The sequence below is a fragment of the Equus asinus genome, chromosome 1, assembly GCF_041296235.1.
Source record: "Equus asinus isolate D_3611 breed Donkey chromosome 1, EquAss-T2T_v2, whole genome shotgun sequence".
Classification (NCBI taxonomy): Eukaryota; Metazoa; Chordata; class Mammalia; order Perissodactyla; family Equidae; genus Equus; species Equus asinus.
The window spans coordinates 185,011,050-185,032,716 of NC_091790.1; the positions used below are offsets into that span (position 1 = coordinate 185,011,050).

Here is a 21,667-nt window from a genome sequence, read left to right on the forward strand (position 1 = left end):
TCTTAGCACCATATGTAAACCGCCTTAAGTATATATGTATGTGTATGTTTACATGTGCTTGTGTGTGTGTGCGTGTGGGTGTGTGTCTATGTATATATATGAATCTAAGAAACGAAATCAAATTTTCTAAGAACCTAGACATTTCATGAGATTTTTAGTCTGAAGCAAAAAAAGCGAAAAAAAAAAATTTAACAATAATAACAGCAAATAGAATCTACATTCCATTAAAGCAAATATTTTTGTTGGTTTTTGTCTGCTATATGCCCAGTGCTTAAAACAGTGCATAGGACATAGCAGGTATGTAATAACTATCTGCTGAATGACTGAATGAAGGCTAGTACCAAATGCTTACTGTGTGTCCAGGACTATGCTCAATGCGTTACGTTTATTACCTCATTTAATCACAACATCTTTATAAAACAAGTACTATCATAATCCCCATTTACAGAAAAGGACATTAAGGTATAAAACAGTTAAGCCCAGAATCATATCGTTTTTAACAGTAGAGTAGGCATCACAAATATAAAATCTAAATATTAAAATCAAAGCTTTAAAACATCACTATTATTACCCTCCCAACAAAAAAAGGGTAAAATATCTATCTGGAATTTGTGTAGGATTTTGTACTATATTTTTGGAGGGATATAAAGACATCTAAACAACATGTCGTAACATCAACTTGTTAAATATTTCTTAATCCTTGTTAAATTCATATCAGTGTTAAGAATCTACAACATGTTTAACTGGTTCAGGACCTCATGACTAAAAAAGAAGTATATGTCATAATCCTTGTCCTCAAGAAGTTTGATATATTATTACCTTAAACATTGTAGATTTTAAGATTAAGTGAATTTTTTAAAAATAAATAATAATACTTTCCAGAAAGCATTTCACTGCATGTCATATATTCTATTCCAGGACACAAATCTGAGGAAAATCAAAATAGTTTACCTGGTTCAGTAAGTAAAGAATCTTTGTAAGAATATGCAAACATCTTCTTGGATTGATGGGTGTTTCATTGAATAGACGAGCCTATGGAAACAAAAACCACTGCTATACACAGTGTATCTTCTACCAAAGATGACAGAAAACCAACTTTAATAAAGACCATTATCTATTTTAATCACTACATCCAAATAATGTTAGCTGCTTACAGTTTTCAATTTATTATTAATTCAATTTATTGAATTACTAATATTATTCAATTAATATTATTGAATTACTAATATTAATTCAATTTAATAACTTATAAGACATGGCCTTGATTTTCCATTCCACACTCTAACTCATTCCCTTAGGCCTGCTGCTTCAACTCTGTGGGCTTCATCTGTTAAGTTAGAATCACAAAATCTATTTACATCGTTTGAATACGATGAGCTTAATATCTATAACTTCCTTCGATAACCTTGCACTAAACACCTCTTCTAGTGTTTTATTTACAATTCTCAACATGTGGCAGAGTCTGCATGTTTTTGCCTTTCTATAAACTCTAGACTCTTCTATAACAAGGAAGCCCTCTTCCCTCTCCCTCAAGTCTATATACTCTGAACTCTGTTACACTCCTTAATTCTTATTTTGGATCGCAACATTTCAGGGCCTCTCTGCCCACCATTCTAAAATGGAATAGAAAAGAAAGAACACAATATATTTCCAAGCCATACCTCCTGTAAGACAGCACTCTTCTCCAGATGCCGAAAAGGATTGGAGCCACTACCTACATTACAAAACAAAAAATGTCTTTAACAGCTGTCCTACACAAACTTATATTCCAAAAAAGGGTATTGAATGCTTGGGATATCTCACCTAAGTGAGGTGACCACTTGGATATCAGTGGTGATCATTATTAATATGCATATAAATCGAATAAGATCATTTTGATGCTGGTACTAGCTCGGTCATTGCCATCCTGTAAGAACTTACACTTCTCTTTTGCAGGAGCCCTGCGGGAAATGTGTCGTCTTTCCCTGTCCTCTTTTTATATGAATGTTACAAATACCTGTCATGTCCACACGCCTAAGATTAACGAGATTGTGGTAGGGTCCTTTAGATTTCCCTAAAGGCAAGCACTATTTTATGTGTTTCTAACATTTACTGCGAGGCAGAAAAGGGGCGTTTAGGAGAAAATCATATAAACTTAAAGCTGAAAGGGGCCATGGAGGTTTACTAACCCAACCCTGGATCACACTCTGTGAGGGCACCTATCAAACACTGAGTGTGTTTGTTTGTTTTAAGGTAGCCTGGCATCTTTCCTATTTGCTCTGGACCAAAGACGGGTATTCAGACGCGACTCACTTTTGGACGCCTGAGCGTTAAATGATCTACGTACCATGGGACAGTTTTGCCCCCGGGAAGTGGACAGAGCAAAGGTCCCCAGAAAGACTGTAAGGTACCAGGCACCTCAAAGTTCATTTACACACACACACACTGTCCCGTCGATCTCAGAGCCGCTCTGGGCCTAAAACGAGCAGCATCCCCCGCCTCTCACACGCGCACACCCACTCCCTCCGCCACCTGCCAAGGGCCCGCCCCTCCGCCGGCAGCCCACGCCCGGTGAGCGGGGCGGGGGCGGCTCCGAGGGGCTGCGCCTGAGTTGGGCGGAGGGGACGACACGCAGACCCTGTGCAGCCCAATGCGGAGCGCGGGCGCCGGGGGGCGGGAGCGCGCGACCCGAGGGGTGGCCCGGGCGGCCGGGGGAGGGGCGAGGGGCAGGCCCCCGGCGGGAGCGGAGCGGGGCGGAGGGAGGGGCCGGGCTCCAGCTCCGGCCCCCTGGCACAGCGGCGCCCACGCCCCCGGGTCCGCAGTCCCGGAGAGCAGGTGGCGGCCGGCGGGGGAAGGGGCCCCAGCGGCTGAGGGTGGGCGTCAGAAGCCCAGCGCGTACCAGACTCCTCGTCCTTCTTGTCGAATTTTTTAATCATCTTGGACGACTTCCCAGCGCCCAGACCCACCGCAACCGTCCCAGGCGCCGCAGCCGGTGAGCGGAAGAGGCTGCAGGAAGGCCGGCCTCGTGCTCTGGCGCCGGTTGGGCCGGCGTCCCGTCACTCGGGGACAAGGCCCGCCCTCCTCGGCTTTGCCGGCCGCCCTCGCCCCCAGGGGACGCGGCCACGCCCTCTGCTCCTCCCCCAGCCGGGCGGAGGCGGGGCCAGGCGCTGGGCCCCGGGGGCCGCATCCTTGTCCCTGCTGCGACAAGTTAGGAGCTAGGGGCTCTGCTCGGCCCACCCTGCCAGCGACCGGGCAGCTCACGTCCTAAGCGGACAGAATGCAACTTTATTTGGTCGGCACGCCTTGGATGGCGACTTCTGCAGGCCCCTCACTCTCTGGAGACCGAGGCGAGAGGCCTGAAGGGTTTGTTGTCACTCAACGACAATGGTATTTTTTATAATCCACTGCTGGGCCCTTCCATTGCGGAAGGCGTTCTCTCCTGGCGCCGTTCTGGTGGGCTTCTCTTCCAGGAGCGATGAAAGGGTTAGTGGTTCCCACATCATCTTGGAAGTCTGCATGTCACTCCCTGACGTCTTGGAGACTGCAACAAAGCACAGGGCACTTTGGTGAATGTGGATTTCCAGAACGTCTAGAAGGACACTTAATGTGAGACAGGAAAGAGACCCTCTTGGAGGGACGAGAAAGCGGGTCTTTAGTCTTAGCAAGAGGGTAGATTTTTGGACCATGGACTACCACTCCTAACCTTCTTTATAATTCTGGATTCCTTCCCTTCATCAAAACCCAGTTTAAAACACTGCCAATTTAGAGTCTTTTCTGTTTAATCCTACCCCTTTCAAATGATTTCATCTGCAACCACATTGACATGTAACTCTTACTAAGTCAAGGCGCATTCACTTGTATATTCCTAAAATGTGCGTTGGTTTTCAGTTTTCCTGTCTGAGAGTGTAACTAAGAAATTGTTTCTACCTTTGGCTTCAGTGTCATCACTTTATCCAGATTCTCTTTCAGCCTTTCCCTGTTCTTGGAAGCTTCCATTGTGGCCTTTTTCTGCTCCCATCCCTGCCCACTTTTTTGACGCATTATGCCTTGTAAATATCCCTTGCATCTGTTTCAGGTCCTATCATCCCTAACCAGCCTTCATAGCCCCCATCCAAACCATCCTCCACGTCAGTAATCCTTCTTTATGCCGATGCCTGGTAACCCGGGAGCATTATTGGTGGAAGGAGGCGTTGCTAGCAGTGTTTACTTGAGTGGAGACATTGTTTCAACTTCACAGCAGATTGTCTTTGTTTAGGAAAAGCACTATATTGGGTCCTTTAGATGCATAAATAAGTATCCACTCATATTTCTTGAGGGAAACTGTAAAGTCATCATAAACCTAATAAATGCTGCAGACTGAGATATTAAATATTCTGTTTAGAAATGTAAACTGAGTTATCCTTAACAAGATCACACCCTTGAAAAATTAGAGAAATTCTAATCTAGGTTAGGTTCTAGATTCTGGAGAAATTCTTTCCCCTGATACAAATTTAAGCTGAACTGCTGATCTCCTACATATGGTATCGTTTAACATTTAACTCTGACTTTACTAAATGTACTGTTAACTGTTCCGCTTACCTTATCTGGCTTATAAAGCTCAAACCTTGTTTTCCAGGTGGAGTTTCCCTTGAAGGAAATAGATGTTCCCACTTACTTATTCTGGGGCTGAAAATAAAAAGGCTTTGGGAAGGAACAACCTTCTTCCCCTTCCTTGGGCCAAGGGTATTGGGAGACTAGGCAGAGAGAGTGTAGATAAGCCAGGAGACTCCCAAGAATGGGTAGGGTGCTGGCAGCCTGCTGGGAAGCATGAAGGAACTGAGGCAGGTTTGAGGCTGAGCCTGAGAGTAGCCCTTCTTCAAGGTAAATGACTCTCTGCTGTTCTTTAACTTCTCTCCACATCTGTGCAGTGTTGTTCACTATCACAGCTTGGTTTTAGCTGTATGAAGGGACTTAAGAGAGGCAGCAAGTGGGTGTGGGGTAGGGTGGCAAATAGGTACAAGACGAGCAGAGAAGTCTGAAGAAACTAGTTAAGGAAGGGTACAGTATGACCTCACACCTCTGGAACCAAGACTTTGGACTGAGGATGGCTGGCAGAGGTGTGAAGCACTCACTAAGATGGCCTTGTAGAACTGATAAGCATACCTTAGGGAGTTTCAGAAATTGCTTGAGGAGAGAAACCCCACAGGAGAAACAAACCCTATCTTGAAGCCATAAGTTGGTGACGTCTGAGGACCCATCAATTAAACTTCTAATACACAAATGTCTATTGAGTGCTCTGAAATCCTCCAGTTGGTCCCAGCTGCCTGCTGGATAAAACCCAAGCCCTTAGCTGTATAATATACAAAGCCCTTTCATTGCCTGGTCCATTTATCTATCTTGCTTATTGAAAGTGCTATTATTGATGCTTGATAAGTGTCCAACACTAACTAGGTGCCCCATAAATGTTAAATGAATGATAATTTGTGAGAAGCATTCTTATTGCACCCTCTTCCATACAAATTTATCCTAGACCCCTTCCACCCCTTCCACCTCATGCCTCATTCACACTCCATTCTTAACCCCGAAGACACTCATGGATCTCTGAGACTCACAGACTTATCCTTTGGCCCTTCTAGAACAATTGTCCTCAAAGTGTGATATGCATAGGACTGGGTAGTTTTGGGTGATACACAAACATTTTAAAATTTAATTATTATGAATGTTATCAAATGTATATCAGGAAAAAATATGTAATTAGTATATCAAACCCATAATGTCAATGATATAGTACTAATTAGGACAAGAACCAAAAGAAAAAGTCTTTTTAAAGAAAAGCATTAAGTAAATAATAGGACAAATAACACATTGACATGGCCAAAACTATAAAAGTGGTGGGTGATATAATCAGGAAACACTATGGTAGAGCTTCCTTGAAATTTGAGGGTTTAAGCGGGGTCCAAAGCCTAGCGCCACTAGGGCCTCTCAGTTCTTAGCTTCCACACTACAAGGAAAAGTAGTCTCAGGAACCATCATGAGAGATGTCAATTTCCCCTTATCTCTAGTCCCCATAGGTTGTCCCTCCTGCCCACATCTGAATTCCGTAAGCCATTGCTTTGAAAGAGAGGATCTTACCATCTTTCTTCAGATCCCTTTTACTGACTGAAGCGAAGTTGAGCTGAGGGTACATTTTTTTCTGCTTCCTCAAAGCATAGACCTTCGAATATTTCCCTTCACTCTTGAAATCATTGTTGGTGGAAAACCTTAACAAAGAAAGTTCATTTAGTAGATCCTAGGGCAGGGGGTTAATGGAAACAGTCACTACATTCTCAGATTCTGGGGGAAAAGAAAGGACAATGACTAGAGGGTGTTCACTGGTACAGAGTGGGAGTATTGTCCAGTGGAAGGGATGCTTCTAGAACCTAGGCATTGGAAACCTCTGCAGGAACCCCAGAGTCTCCTCTCTCCTCTCCCAACTAGATATAGGCTGCTTCTATAACTAGTTTCAAATAAAATCTCATAGCACATTATACCTATGCTACAGCACTTGACATGCGCTGAGGGAAAATTTTTCTTTTGTTTTCTCAAAGCATAGATCTTTGAATACTTCTCTTCACTCTTGAAAATCATTCTCAGTGAAAACAGTTTTGCATTAGGGTTTCTCTGTCATTAGGGTGTAAGATTTGGAGTCATGTAGGGAAGCTGTCTTATTATTATACAGTTGCACATATTCCTTACAACGAAAAAGCATGAAGTCTTATTGAAAAGAGAGAGTAACGTGAACAAGGAAAAGATAGCAAAGGAAATGAGTACAAGAAGAGCCAGTGCTTCACCTAAACCATTGTTCTCGCTTGGATGTAGGATCCTCCAACAGTGTCACGGGAAAGACTGGTTTTAGCCCAAGTCTTAACTTTTTTTTCTGAGACATCAGGGGTAGGCACAAGTTTTCAGTGGGTCTGTGATGATGGTAACTTTCCTGCAGCAGAGGGAAGAAGAAGAAGTGAGGGAGTAAGCTGAGTCCCTTGGGACTTAAAGGCTGAACTGAGTTCTTGGGCTAAGCTCCAATTCCCCTAAAATGATGCAACAAAAACTGTCAGAAAGGGAAATGGGGACTCAGAAACCAAAAGAAGAGGAAGCAGTTCCCTGAGTGGGCTAATACCTGTTTGTTTCATTGCCAGATGAGTTATCTGAAGCTTGGTCAGTTTCCTAAGTAATTGGTTGGACTTGCCCACTGACCCTTTGAAGTGAATGGCAGAGGAATTTGTTTGGTGTGGGGAAGGATTCAATTAGTGAATTGCTTAGGAAACCAAACATTTGCTAATTGGGAAATAGATCCATAGGACTCTATTTTCCTTTCTCCTCAGTGGCTGCCCCATTCACACTCCATTCTCTGTCTGCAGTGAAAAGGCCACAGAATGGGAGTGCGAGTGTTTGCTTGCTTATTTTCTGTCTCCCTCACTAAAATTAAACTTCATTCGGGCAGAATTTGGCTTAGTCACTGATATATTCCCACCCCCCCAACAGTGCCTGACACACAGTAGGTGCTCAATAAATATTTGTTGAATGAATGAAAGAATAAATGAATGACTAATTAATTGACACATATTGAACTTTTTCTTTCAAAATTTTAAAAGCCTCTTTTTTTTTTTTTAATACTTGCTGGTGAACCATGGCTTTTTAATCCTGTATTCATTCTCTTTAAGCTCTGCCAGCTTTGAGGAACAGGAATCCATTTAAGTTACCTCAACTAATAGGGGCTTTACTGTAGGAGTCCTTGTGCCTAGGCACTAAGACATAGCTAACAATCTGACCACAAAAAGAACAGAAACCTAAGCAGAACTAGACCTCATAGCAGAAAAACAGGAACAGAAAGGTTATTTGGAGTCCAGGACAGTACTTGCTAAAGACCACCACCGCACGTGTCTCGTGTCACATCATTAACACATCTCCTACTTTCTTCCTGTCCGCTTCCTTCTCTCTCTACCATGTTCACTCCGTACCTTCACTGTCTATATCTTTTTTCCTACCTGCGGCTTCTGCTTATTCATTTCTGCTTCCCTACAACTTCAACCTGCCCCCACTCTGCTTCCACGGTCCCCACACTACCTTCCTCCTTATGGTTTGATTCTTTTATGGCCTATGTCTAGATGTCCTTTCAGCTTTCCCTCCCACTGCCTAAATCTTTTCCTTTCCCAATTCAGATGCCTGGCAGCAAGAATCTGATTAGCTCAGGGATTTTGGTTGTTGGCAGGTTGGTTGGTTTTGGTTATGGTTTGGTTTTTGGTTTTTAGTTTTTGGTTTGTTTTGGTTTAGGAGTACCAATCTACACCACAGGTCACTAACCAGCCCATGAATTTTGCTTCACTGGGTCTGGGGTCCTCCTCTGCTCTGGGACTAGAGGACTAAGTCTAGTTGTACAAAATAGGACCTCTTAGGGCATCGTTTTCTTCAGGTCAGTTTCACTTATAAGGGAGTGTGAGTGTAACAATCACTGTGATAGACATGTCTGGTCCATTCTACTACTTACTTGCTGGAACCCACACTCTTCTTATACACATGCCTGGGCATAGCAAAAGAATTCTTCTTTTGTATGTGATCTTAGGCTCACAAAAGCTTGTCACATTTGTCAAGCAAAAGGAGGAGGAGATGCAACATAAATATTAAAGAAGCATTCTAGATATTGGGCAATTCCATCTTCTTGGATTTGTTCCAGATAGCCCCATAAAATTACCATGGTGCCAGTCTTTGACAATCAAAGTCTTAACTCTTTCTATTAACACAATTTGGCTCATACTACAATTTGCTCATGACTGTGATCAGGTCCTGCATGTGATCTGGAAGGTTCACAAAGTGCCAGCCGTTGGAAGAAAGCTCTTCTTGTACCAAGGTTACGTGATAGTCCTGTATTTCCTTCTCTACCTTGAACAGGGCAATCCTGGCCTGGATTTGTCCCTCTTTCAGTGTATATTACTCACTACTATGAGAAACAACTGTTGAGTTTACATTCAAATGGCACAAATTCTGAGACCCAATAGACTATAGGCAATGAGTTAATTGACTCCTTTGTCAGCATATACCATTAGATATTAGCATTTTGTCTTCCATTTGGAGAGGAATCTCTCACTGCCATCCAGCTAGCAACTAAGGAAATAACAATTCCAAATTTACCACATTTCATTATAAAGGTCTGTCTTGGGTAATTCCATTCCCAGCATCAAATTTCTGTTATAATTAGATTCTCTTGTTTGCACTTTAACTTATTTAATTTCTTCTTGTTATATTAGGCACTCTCTCAAGGATCAAAACATCTTTTTTAGCTCCTGATTCCTAAAAATCTCTCAAGTTGATTTTCTTCATTTTCTCTGCTATTGATTTAGCTCAATTCTTCAGTATCTCTCACCTTGCCTACTGTAGTAACATCGTAACTAATCTTTCTGAATTTTGTCTCTTTCGCAAATAATGCGTCTTTCTCCCAATCTCCAAAAAAGATCTTTCTCAATTGCAAATTTGATTATATCCTTTTATTTCCTGCCATTTACTGTCTTACATTTCCCTAAATGCACCTCACTTTCTCATGTCTCCATGCCTTTGCCCTTCCCTCTGACTGGAATATTTTCCTATTCTTTTGTCAGGAGTCACCTCCTCTGTAAAACCTTCCTGATTACTCTCTTTCCCCCAACAGAGATATTAATCTCTACTCCATTTTAGTTTTGTATCTTGTATATTCTTTTATTATTCACATATCCTGGTATATTATAATTACTTTTATATATCTCATTTATTGACCTGTCTCTCTTATCAGACTCTAGGTTCCTTCAAGATGAAACTGTCCTATAACCATCTTTATATTTTAGCTCTAGGTTAGTGTATGCTCAGCAATTGTTTATCAAATGAATTTGAATTCCTTTCGTGTAAAACAGAGTCCCAGATGTCTGGCTGCTGTGATAGTAAATTCTCTGCTCTGTTCCTCTTCCCTTCTCCTGACACCCAAAAGCAATGAGTATAAGGCATAACCCTTTGCTCCTTTCCCATGTAAACATTCATTTCTGTTCCTTATTCCTCATTTCCTTATTTATCCTTTGCTACTTCATCAACTAGAAAGCCAGTGGCTTAGTTTACCCTTTGTAAATTACAAACTAACTATCTTAGACCAGAGAGGAGTAGTTTCTAATTAAGACCATCTTTTCTCCCTGCAATGAAGTTTCATGACTCCAGCTTGTACAACTCTGATTCTGAGTTTTCCCAGGCTCTCCAGATTTTGTTTTGTAAAGCATATAGCAAAGAAGAAGAAAGAGGTTTGCTCCTGAATACCATCCTCCATGCTAAGTTAGCAACCTTCTTCCAGCTAACTCCTAATTCTTCAGGGTCCTTCAGGGGGCCAGGAAACTTCCCCAGGTGCCATTACCTTGAGCAGTAATTCCTTGGAAAAGTACTTTGGCGTGATGTCCTTTCCTTGTTGGTTGATGGGGCAGGGAAGCGGGTTGTTGGTCATAATCAATAAGGTCTTATCCTGATCGTACTGTGTTACTTTTAACGTGAAGCTTTGGATTTTCCTGTTTCGAGCTAGGAATTTCTGCAGTGCAGTGGGCTTCAAAGGCTCATAGTACTGGGCCTGAACGGACAGAAACATTTCCAGAGAGACAAAGGGATTAGATCAGGAGAAGAATAACAGATCAGTTGGCTAATCTTTTGCCTCTGTGGGGCAGGGACAGAAGCTGGACAGGGGCTAGACAAATCTGTTCTGAAATGTATTTAACAGAAAGTGTCTAAAGCTCTCTGTCCCCTTCTTCCTTCAGAGCATTCCCCGCAAATAGACTAAGGGGCTGGGGAAGTAAGATGGAAAAGTTTTCACAATAAAAGGAGTAAGGTGACTTAATTCTTCTAAAACAGTGTACCATAATGCCCAGCATAATGGGGCAACCAGAGAGGTTTCTATGTTGAACCTAAATGGCCTTCTCCACAACTGTCTCTGCAGCAGAAGGGAGAAGCCACCAGGGACCAAATCTCCTTGCTCAGGGAATTCTGAGGGTGCAACAACACAGCTCTTAGCCCTATCTTCTCACTCACCAATGTTTCTCCACAGGCGCAACCACGTTAACATGCATAATAAGCACAACATTAAAAAGGAATAGCAGTCACAAAAGACAGCCTGTCACTTAAGATGTGGGTGAGGGAAGGGGTAGTCCCACTAAGTTTGCTTTTCTGTCAATAGGAGGAAGGTAGAGGATTGGGGACGGAGGAAGGGAGAGGGAGAGAATGAAACACCTCCTGATTATAAATATGCTTTCTCAACTTGAGAAAAAAAATCAGCTGCAGGGACCACCGCGTTCCCAGTTCCTCCCTCCTCCCTCACCACCACCATTCCCAGCACTGCCTCTGGCATGGTACCCTAGGACAGCTCTGCCTCTCTGTCCTACGAACATGCACAGTCACAGAAGCAGGCTGCACTTGGAGGCACGGAGGGTACTCTGCAAGGGGCCTCTGCACCACTGCTGAAACTTGCCCTTAGGGATCTTGGGGGAATGTTTCTTCCACCTACCAAATTTGGATGGACTGTGTAATGCCGAAGGTTCCGCAGAACAAATTTTGATTGCCCGACTGCATCATAAATCTGGAGACAATAGTCGAAATTAGTGGTTTCAGATTGCACCCCTCCTAAAGTGTATTCCATTCCTTACCTCTCCTTCGTCTGGCTAAAAACTGGTCTCTAATTTAAATTAAGTGAGGAGAACACTGTGCTTTGTGTTTTGCACGCTGGGTTTCTGGAATGCGGGCCACAGCAAAGAGAGCTAGATTCTGAGACATTCTGACAGGGACGCTATACACAGAAATGTGGATCAGCTTTATCAGTCAGGTAAAGCTGTTAGGAGGTAAAGTGGACAAGGGCAGCATCAAAGTTCACATGGGGACAAATCACTCCAAGGGATCACATCTCTTTCTTCTGTCTCTTCCGTTTCTACAGGAGTAAAATCAGGCAAAAATCAACATGGAGGACAATTTTTAAGGAGAAAGGAAGTTACAAAAGGGCAAGAACCTCCGATTGTGAGTGGAAGGGAGTCCTGGGGATAACTGCCCACTGAGCTGCAAGCAGATACACTCACAGAGGCAGGGGAAACCACGGTGCATTTTGCATTTTTGAATATTTCTGTAGTACATATGTGATTCTTCTGAAAAGTTGCAAAAATAATTGAATTTTAGTAACACTTCCATCTACCACTTTGCATTTTTTCTGCTGGTGGTAGTGCTCGTGGTTGGTGGGTTGTTTGAGTGTCACATCTGGTGGTAGAGGAGCTGGGCTTCTTCCATCTCCTTCTCCTGACCCCAGCAATGTTGTCTCGCCTCTAGCTTAGACCTGGGTTATCAAAGGATGAATCAAAGGGATGAGAACACAAGGAGAGAAAAGCTCTGAGTTACCTCCCTTGGGCTTGGCATAATCAGAAATCAGAATAAGAGGAGGGGAGCACAACCTGCATTTGGATAATTGGATGATGGGAAGATTGGTGTGCCCCCAGGGAGGTGATATGGCACGATGGGGTACAGAGAGAAAGGGGAACATGCACTGAAAAGGTGAATAAAGCAAGAAGGTGAATGGAGAAGAGGGAAGTAGTAAGAATGGGTCAGAACTGTGCGATGAGGGGAGGCGTTATTACGCTGCAGGAGGAAAATGCCCGGAGTTGGCAATTCCTGGGGATTGGAGGAGGACCGGGAGGAAGAGTGGCAGAGCCATGCCCCACATTCCTTTAGGGACGGTGGGATGAAACATGGGACAAATCCAAGGACGCAGTGATTTAATTTTTATTACCTTTTGGAAAACTGAAGTACCTTTGTTCAAAACAAGAATGTATTATGAAAAACCTGCTTCACAGATATGATATATGCATTTAAAATCATAGAAGTCTCGGAAAAATTTATTTGAGAGAAAGATGTGAAGACTTTTATGAGATTTTCAAAAAATTAATTATGGGGGGAATGTCTCTAGGTAAAATGTTTTTACTCCTGAATTTTTCCAAGGTATCGCATCTCCATTCTGAATTAGTCTCCAGCAATTGACTAAACCCACAAGAGTGTCCAAATTGGAATATGTTTTTAGTTTTATGTTGGATTGCACTATCTCTGGCTAATAAAATGAAAGTTGGCCTGGAAAATTCACTCAAATATGCTAAACCCAGGGAAGCAACCAAGATACCCAATGGAGTTTTGTTGCAAGAGATGGCTGCAAAGTCTGGGTAAGTCAGAGTCTAACCACTCACTTACACCCTAATATAGGTTTCTAGTCCCTGGGTTTTGAGTCCTGATTTATTGCTGATGTGTCCCTGTCTCTTCTCTTTTCTGTGTCTCTGTTTCCCTTGCATAAAATTAGATAAATTAACCTTGCTCTCTATATAAATCTTGACCCATTTCTGCTTTGTAACCGGAAGTTTGTGGGACCCAGTTTATAAAGTACTCTAAGCAACTCCAAAAAAAGATTACAAATGAACATTCGCTAATGTTCTTCCTTACCTCATCATTATCGACAACGATTCCTTTCTCAAGTTTAACTATGTTAACTCTTGGAGTCTTTGATTTAGCACATTGCAACCTGAAAAAGAGAGAAAACATCCAGTTGTATTTTCTTACTCAGAGGCCTGGTCTTCTGCATGTTCTCAATCTCCCACAGCAAAGTTGGGGGGCCTCACTTAGAAGAGCTCTATTTAGGGGATCACTAATTGAATAAGAATGAGTAATAAAGAATAGGATTCATTATCCAGACTGCATCCTGGGGAAAAACCAAACCTCAGTTTGAAGAGTTAAGCAAGTAGGACCTCTTGGAGATGTGATGACATCTGATGTGTTGATTTCTTCTAAAATAAGGGTTTTACACCATTCAAGGAAGTGCTCTAGTAGACTGCTTAAGAAAATTCCTTTTGATAGCTGGACCCTCATGACACCCTTAAAGACCACCTGCTGTTTGGATGCCTACCTGCCTACTCTTCTCCACGTAGAAATGGCTCTGTCTTCACCAATGATTAGCCAATGATTCCATGAGAAGGAGTATAGTTAGTGGAACTTCACAACTAAATTTCCAATTCTAATGAGCCGGCTTGGATTACTGGCTCCCTCATGTTCCTAACCACATCTAAGTTTCTCCTCCTAGAACTAGGGTAGTAAAAATAATCATCAATGGCAAATCTTCTCATACTATGCTCCTTCACTTACTTTCCCATCTCCCACCCAGATACTAGTTCCTGTTAGAGAAAAGAGGGCAAGGGGCAGAAGTTGCAATATTTAGTAATAAAGTATTTTGGATTCCTTGATTGATTCTTGCTAAACTTATTTACTTCCTGAACAGAGTGAAAGATGCTCTTCAGTAAGATTGGGTTAATGATTAAAATTCCTGCTTCCTCCATGGAAATAGTTCCATTTGGGGGGTTAAACTAGCTCAAATTAAGTAGGATCCTGCAACTACCTCAATTTGACCTCTCTCCTTTAAAAATGAGGGTGGCACAGTAAGGACCAAAAGAAGGAAAGAAGAAATTGCCAAGTTATGTAGTTGGTAGGTCAACTGGCTATAGCATGCACAAATAATCCAAAATCCAGGATCAAATCCCAACCAAGGGTGAATAGCTTCCATCTCACAACAGAAGTCTTAAAAATAGTCCCAAGGGGAGCAGGTGACACATTGTGGGTAGACCAGAATAAATTCAGCCCCACTTAACATCTTAAAATGTATGCCCTCTTAATATGTGCTATTACCTTAAGTTATCTAATAATAATATATTATAATCTTTATTGAAGCACTTTTCAAAATGATTCTTTGGTATCTAAAAGGCAGCACAGGATCCCAGATACTCTTCTTCAGGCCAATTTAAGGTGTAGAGCTGCATGAAAAATGCTTCTTCAGCCCAGCAGTGTCCATTTTGGACAGCCTGGTGCTTTCCTTTTGGCAAAGCTACTCTAGTTGCTACATGAAACACAGACAAAGATCTGGTTTTTGATCTGAGGACAGTTAGTCAATTAAAACATTTTACTTTATTTATTTATTTAAAGATTGGCACCTGAGCTAACAACTGTTGCCAATCTTTTTTTTTTCCTGCTCTTTCTCCCCAAATCCCCCGAGTGCATAGTTGTATATTTTAGTTGCGGGTCCTTCTGGTTGTGGCATGTGGGATGCTGCCTCTGCATGGCCTGATGAGCGGTGCCACATCCGTGCCCAGGATCTGAACTGGCTAAACCCTGGGCTGCCAAAGTAGAGCATGTGAACTTAACCACTCGGCCACGGGGCCAGCCTCAATGAAAACATTTTAAATGAGGTTCTACTCTGTGACTATTACTGTTCAAAGCATGGTGGGTTACAAAATAAGTTTGTATAAGATGATGTTTATAACTTAGTTGGGCAAACAAGACTACACACTTGGCATGTCTCCTTTGGCCCATTGCTGATCGCTGCTAAGTGGGCCAACCCGAGGCAAGTATTCACCCAGAGGCCAAACTCGGTGCCTCTAAATAGTCCACGTTCTGCAGGGATTCACTTCAGTCCAAACATTCTCTCCTTAGCACACACTGTGTGTCTAGCCCCATTCTTGATCCTGTATGGGAAACAAGAGAAGACTGATAGGTGCTGCTGTGAATGCAGAAAATGCACAAGACATGATGATCCTTGCCCTCAAGAACTTAAGTTTAGTTGGTAAATGAGGAGAGGGAAGAGGAAGTGATTGTTAAATGTGAAACAATAATGACAATACACGCTAATATATTAGGAAGGTCAATTCATCTTTTGGGGCCTCGATTTCCTCATCTGTGAACATGGAGTTAGCCAAATGATTTAAAGGTGACATTCTAATTCCATGATAGTGGTGAGATTTACCAACTAAAGACCTGAAATGAAATTAATTCCCATGTCAGTTGTGGGAGAAAGTTGGAGGAGCAGACATCCTTTAATTTACTTCCCCTCTCAATACAACCATGTTTGTCTGTAGATTAGGCCTGAGAAGCTTGGAAAAGTACGTGTAGATATTGGTGTGTGTGTCAGGGGGCGGCAGGGAGTTGCCACACTTTTTGATATAGTCAGTTAAAAATGGAGGATAAAAGTTGATGATGTAGGACCCACCGTTTAGAGAAAAGAGTGGTCAGTGAAGCTTGGGGGGTATGTTTCCTAAAGATTGTGAAGCTTGAGCCAGGCCTTGCAGGATAGTGTGTGAAGTAGCCTAACTGGAAGGTTATTTGTTATTGTTTTTGTTGCCATTGCTGTTGTTACTCTAAGTAGCAAAAAATAAAAGGGGATAGGTAGGACTGGGTCAAATTAAGGGGGCCTTGACACTTAAGGAGAACACTGATAAGGGCTATCAGCCCAAGCCTCTACAAACCCCATGGATTTGGAGGAATGATCTGTGTTAGTGTTAATAGTGTTACCATTTAGGTTACCAATAGGTGACCATTTAGGGTTATTGTCTAACTTCATATCTAATCATAAACCCTAAAGATGATTGTCTAGAGTTTCTGACTAGACCGAGCTAAACTCTGCAAGTTCCCTCGGAGGGAAATAGACTAATGAGTTTTTCACCTTTTTCTCACCTTTAGTTTTTCTGGAATTGTGAGTCCAGTTTATGTATATATTGAAACTAAAATAAATAGGAGCCATCAGATTGGGAGGTACAAGTCTTGTGCTGCTTGTGAGCAACCCAGGATGGAAAAAAAATCATATGAACACAAAAATTCTATTCAAAGCAGGAATGGGAAGATCTGGTGTACAATACCTTGAAGGACATCAGGAAATCTTAGTTCAGGGAGGAAGGAGAAATTCCTTGGCATGGAAACTTTCCATTGTGAAAATATCTTAATATTCCTTTCTTGATTCTGGAGGAGACACAGGGAATTTGTGATGATCAGGCAATCTAGAATGCGGAAGTGTTCTATGCTGGAACCAGAGAATGAAAAGCACAAAGGCATACAAAATCTGCTACAGTCTGCTCAATTTATTTCTCTAACCTACGACTTCCCTCCACACACACACTGACCTTTTCACCATATCTTAATCAACCTCGACAGTAGCCAGTGTTTTCACCCTATTCCTCAAACACAGTGAGCATTTCTCTCTTATTCCCCATACTTAAAACACTCTCCCCAACCTTTTCAAACCATTTGAATCTTCTTCTTTTTTTGTGTTACTACTCAGGTCTTTCCTCTTCAGAGAAGACTTTTCAGATCAACCCAATCCAAAACTCTAGCCTACAGGCATTGTTTTTTGTGCAAGTAATTTTATAGTATCTTGTAGCTCTACCCGTACTTTTCTTACATGCGGGTCTTGTCTGCCTCCTAGGCAGAAAGCTTCTTGAAAGTGGAAATTTGAATTTATATATATTTGTTCCCCTTACAATACCTTGTATATTAAAAATGTGTGCATTCAAAATCAACATTTGTTTATGTCAATATATTTACTGAACTTTTATGACATTGTTAGGCACCATCCTAAGTAACGGGAACCAAACATGAGTCAGACATAGTCCTCGACCTCATAGAGCTCGTAAGTTGGCCAGGAAGAGAAACAAGGAGAACTGAGTGCAATACCTATATTAGACAAAAGTTCAGAATGCTGTCAGAGCAAAGAGGAAGAGCACTTAAACCAGAGAGAAGAGATGGGAAGAGATTTGGAGCTAACACCTAAGCTGAATCTGGAAAGATGAGTGTGAGTTAACCAGGTGAAGAGAAGCGAAAATAGGCATTTGAGAAAGGGGGAGCAACACAAGCAAAAACATGAGAATAGAACAAAACATGACTTGTTCAGAGGAATTACAAATAACTGCAGTGTGCCTGGAACATGAGCCTAAACGGAAAGGTAGCAAGAGAGGAGCCTGAGAGTAAGTCAAGGTCCAAATCCTAGAGTCGAAGTCCTTGATAGAGGCTTGTATGTTATTCCATGAGTAATGAAGAGCTATTGAGGGATTTTGACTAAGGAGACACATTGGGCTATTATATATATTTAGAAATATGAAAAAGGTGGCAGTGTGAACTGTGGGGAAGAGGTGGAGGCCTTTGAGAAGGCTATAGCAGTAGTGAGGAAGGGTTGAGAAATTATAAGGGTCTGTAATGGTCACAAATTTGTGCCACTCACCCCTGTCTCTTAGTCCTGGGTGACTTATTCAAAGATGACCAACCAGATCTCTCTGCTAGGAATTTGAATTTGAAAGTTTGATAAAGACACACAGATATGAAAGATGATTGTAGCTAAGTTACTTAATGCAGTGTCCCAGACAAAAAGACTGAACTCCACTTGTGGAGGTCCTCAGAGGTGCCCCAGATCTAGTCCCCCTGAAGCATGGTTATTCAGTTTTCCCTTCAATTCTGTAAGCTTTCGCAGTATCCTTTCAAACAAATCCCCTTTTCTTCTGAAATTAGTCAGAATTCATTTCTGTCATTTGCAACCCAAAAAACCTAAACTGACATAGGCTCTAAAGCAAAGTAGCAGCAGTGAAGGCGGATAAAGGAAGGATATCTGACAGATGTTATGAAGGTAGAGTTAGTAGACTGGTAGCCAACTGAGTCCACAGGCTAATGGATGCAGTCACATTTTTAGCTTGGTTACTTGAGTGGATGGAGGTGCAATTTGCCAAGTTAGAGAATAAAGGAGATAGACCAAGTTTGGGAGATAAAGGACAAATTTTGATTTTGGTTGGTTGAATATGAGCTACAGACGGGGACATTGTCTAATAAATGGCTTAAAACATGGGTCTGGAGCTCAAGAGAGAGAGATTTAGGATAGAATTACAGATTTGGGGGTTAGCCTCAAGTATACTTGCTAGTTGAAGCCATTGAAGTAGATGAGATCAAGCAGGAGAAACAGCGGGCTGAGAGGAGGCTAGGAAGGCATAGGGCAGAGCCTGGACCATATAAACACCGAGAGAAGAGCATCGCGAGTGGCCGGTGTAAAGAACGCTGAGAAGGAGTGGCTGGGGGTTGGAGGAGAACCAGGAGCAAGGTCATGGGAAGAAACAATAGCATGAAAAAGGGAGGAGAGCTTCTACCTTAAAGCATCTCAACTGCAACCTTTGAAGGTATAGAAAAAGATTTAAAAACTTCACAAAAATTACCAAAGCTTAATAAACAACCCAGTGCTACCAATTATAAGGCAGATAAATCTAGACTGAAAAACCCGACTAGTCTTGAGTTCATGGCAGAGCCAGGATTTGCTAGAATAAACAGAGACTATCTCAGAGAAGATAATGTGAATACATCACACATTCCCCACTGATTATCTTCCTTTTCAGACATAGGGGCTACCGCAGCCAAAACTCAGCTTGATCATCCGTTTCTACTACCCGTTGGGGGTTGATCTATGGTAGGACCTACAAATTGTTCTTCCTCATCCCTTTACCTCTACACCTTTCCGCATCCAGATGGAGACCTCACACCCTAGGTAGCAGCTGGGCAATAAAGATGGGGAGCAGGGGTGGCACAGTGCGTTCTGGGTGATATGACCTTATGAGCAAAGAGCAGTAAGGGAGGGTATAAGGCAGAACTCTTTGTGGAACTTTCTTCATCTCCTCCTACTTTTGACTGCTTATAAAATAGAAACTTCCACCCTTTTGAAAGTATTGGTATCCACCCTTTTTTCCTTCTGCTATGAAAAAGCAGTGGCATATAGTTCTAGCAAGGGTAGCATTTTCGGCTCTCTCTTTCTCCAACAGCCTGCCAGCAACATGTGGTAAGTTATCTGGGGAGACTCTTCCTTTATCTGGGAGGGGCCTATTGTTTATCAGTGACTAAGGGGATGTATTAGGAACCCAAATTTACATTCAGGCCCCAGTCACAGTCTCCAAACTAGCTTCCAGCAAAAGCTAGTTTTGAACTGATATTTCGAACTTACCTGATTCTTTCATGTTTTTATTAATTGCTTCAGAACCTGTAGGGGGAGGAGATATGTCTGGCTACTTCAAATGCTTCAACATCCTGGCTGCAGTGCACGCTGCAACTGTAGTTTTAACATTCTATATTGATTCAGATGCCAGAGAACCAGGAAATAGGGATTTCACAAAGTTATGTCCTTACAAAAACGAAAGCCTGCTAGAAACTGGAGGCTGGGCAGGCAGCTTTGCCTAGCAACCTGCCTTCCATCCGTGGGCAGAGTGGGGCCAGGGTTAATAAATTCATTCATCTCATCTGTTGACCAACATCAAATCTGAACAGAACTAGCATTATTCAGAGATGAGTGAATAGAAATGATTTTCAAAGCTAATGAATTTTATGAGGAGGAAAATGTAGCAGCCATAATAGCCACTCTGACATAAATAGGGAGCTAATAAAGACTGCCAGAAACAGAGAAATACAAAGAAGAGCAGGACATTGGGAATCTGGGAAATTCAAGGCCATGAAATTTGTTTGTATAATCTGTCTATTAAAAACATGGGCATGTTTACTTCCAAGAGAGAGTGGAAGCTGTCTCTCCATACAGAACTTCCATTCACTTTAGCACCAGAGTGTCAGGGATATGAGGACCAAAGGAGAAACAAAAAGGAAAAAGAAATGAGGTTTTTAAATGTGCAAGATGGACAGTAAGAGATAGGAGGTGGTCTCAGGAAAAACCTTGGGACTAGAGCTGCCCACCGTGGCAAATTTCTAAAAATTTCAAGTATGGGGGGATGATATACAAAGGGGCAGAGGATATTCTCTCCTATTCATAGCTCCTTCCAACCCCACAGATAAGTTTCATTCTTGTGTCTCCCTAGAGCCTTTCTCCTGATCTAGCTTAATAGAAGGAGATCAGAGAACCAGGTCGCAGTCTCAGCTTTAAGTCCAACCATCAAAGACCCAATTGTAAGAAAGAATGATTTAGGAAGTAGATGTGATCAATTTAGACACCTCTCTCCAAGACAGAAGAATATTTGTAAATATTACAGAATTCTACCCTGATATGGGAAGCATAGTGTCACAAATGAGAGTCATAATTGAGTCCACCCACAAAAGGTGGACCTAGGCAACTAACACCAATTTATCGGCATTTCAGCAAAGCTGAATCCCAGAAGCTTCCTCCCACCCTCTTACTTTTTTTTATTTTCTTGCTGTTTCCAGTTCTTCCAAATAACACTAGACTTGGCATGGTGCCATAGCCAGCAACAGTGATGTAGGATCATACATAATCGTACCAAACTGTATATATCTTCCTATACATTTCATTTTCATACCAAGCCATATATTGAATTTCAATACTGGCAAAAGCTTTCAAACACTGATGTTCTGAGACTTAGCTGATGGGCATTGGGAGTGCGAAGGGAGTTCTCGAGGAAGTCTCTTCTTTCTCACTTCTCCCCTTTGCTTTCCCTCAAGAAGGAAATCCCTATCACTATTCAGCCTTCTTTCATTCTTTGGGAAGATCTTATATATTAAAAGATCACATAAGTAGTATGGCGCACTTCTTTGTTCAGGCTCCGGCCCCCAATTCTCTTTATTCTTCTCTCCCCTATGTGGCAGGCCAATCCAGAAATTTGAGTTTGAGATCCAATAGAGGAAAGAGACCCCTTGGACCCTGCTTTCTCTCACTATTCTAGGTATTAATAAGTGGTGCTTGTTGCCACAGTTTGTTTTCTATCATTCTGATCAGCAAGGGCTGCAGGCTAGGACTTCAAATGACAAAAGCCTCAGACTCACATTGATTCATTTATTTATTCATTCATTCAGCAAAAACTTGTTAAACACTGCTATGTGCCAGGGCCTCATCTAGGTTCCGAGGATACAGTGTGAA

At 42.1% G+C, this 21,667-nt stretch overlaps 2 protein-coding genes across 2 annotated transcripts in view; both read right to left on the bottom strand.

Moving 5' to 3' along the window:
• COPG2 (COPI coat complex subunit gamma 2) overlaps positions 1–3,010 on the bottom strand; it is a 307,326-nt gene extending 304,316 nt beyond the window's left edge. Inside the window, exons 1-3 of the mRNA XM_070513489.1 lie at positions 2,879–3,010; positions 1,662–1,714; positions 952–1,032 (exon numbers count right to left, since the gene is read on the bottom strand). Of these exons, the coding sequence (XP_070369590.1) occupies positions 952–1,032; positions 1,662–1,714; positions 2,879–2,915 (171 nt within the window). The 5' untranslated portion in view covers positions 2,916–3,010. The remainder of the gene's footprint in view (positions 1–951; positions 1,033–1,661; positions 1,715–2,878) is intronic.
• A 194-nt stretch (positions 3,011–3,204) lies between these two features.
• TSGA13 (testis specific 13) lies at positions 3,205–14,159 on the bottom strand. The gene is made up of 7 exons (XM_070517260.1): positions 14,152–14,159; positions 13,456–13,534; positions 11,495–11,566; positions 10,361–10,567; positions 6,789–6,931; positions 6,091–6,218; positions 3,205–3,520 (listed from the first exon to the last, which is right to left on the bottom strand). The coding sequence occupies exons 1-7, from the start codon at positions 14,157–14,159 to the stop codon at positions 3,351–3,353; spliced, it is 807 nt and encodes a 268-aa protein (XP_070373361.1). The 3' UTR covers positions 3,205–3,350.
• Between the last annotated feature and the right edge of the window lie 7,508 nt (positions 14,160–21,667).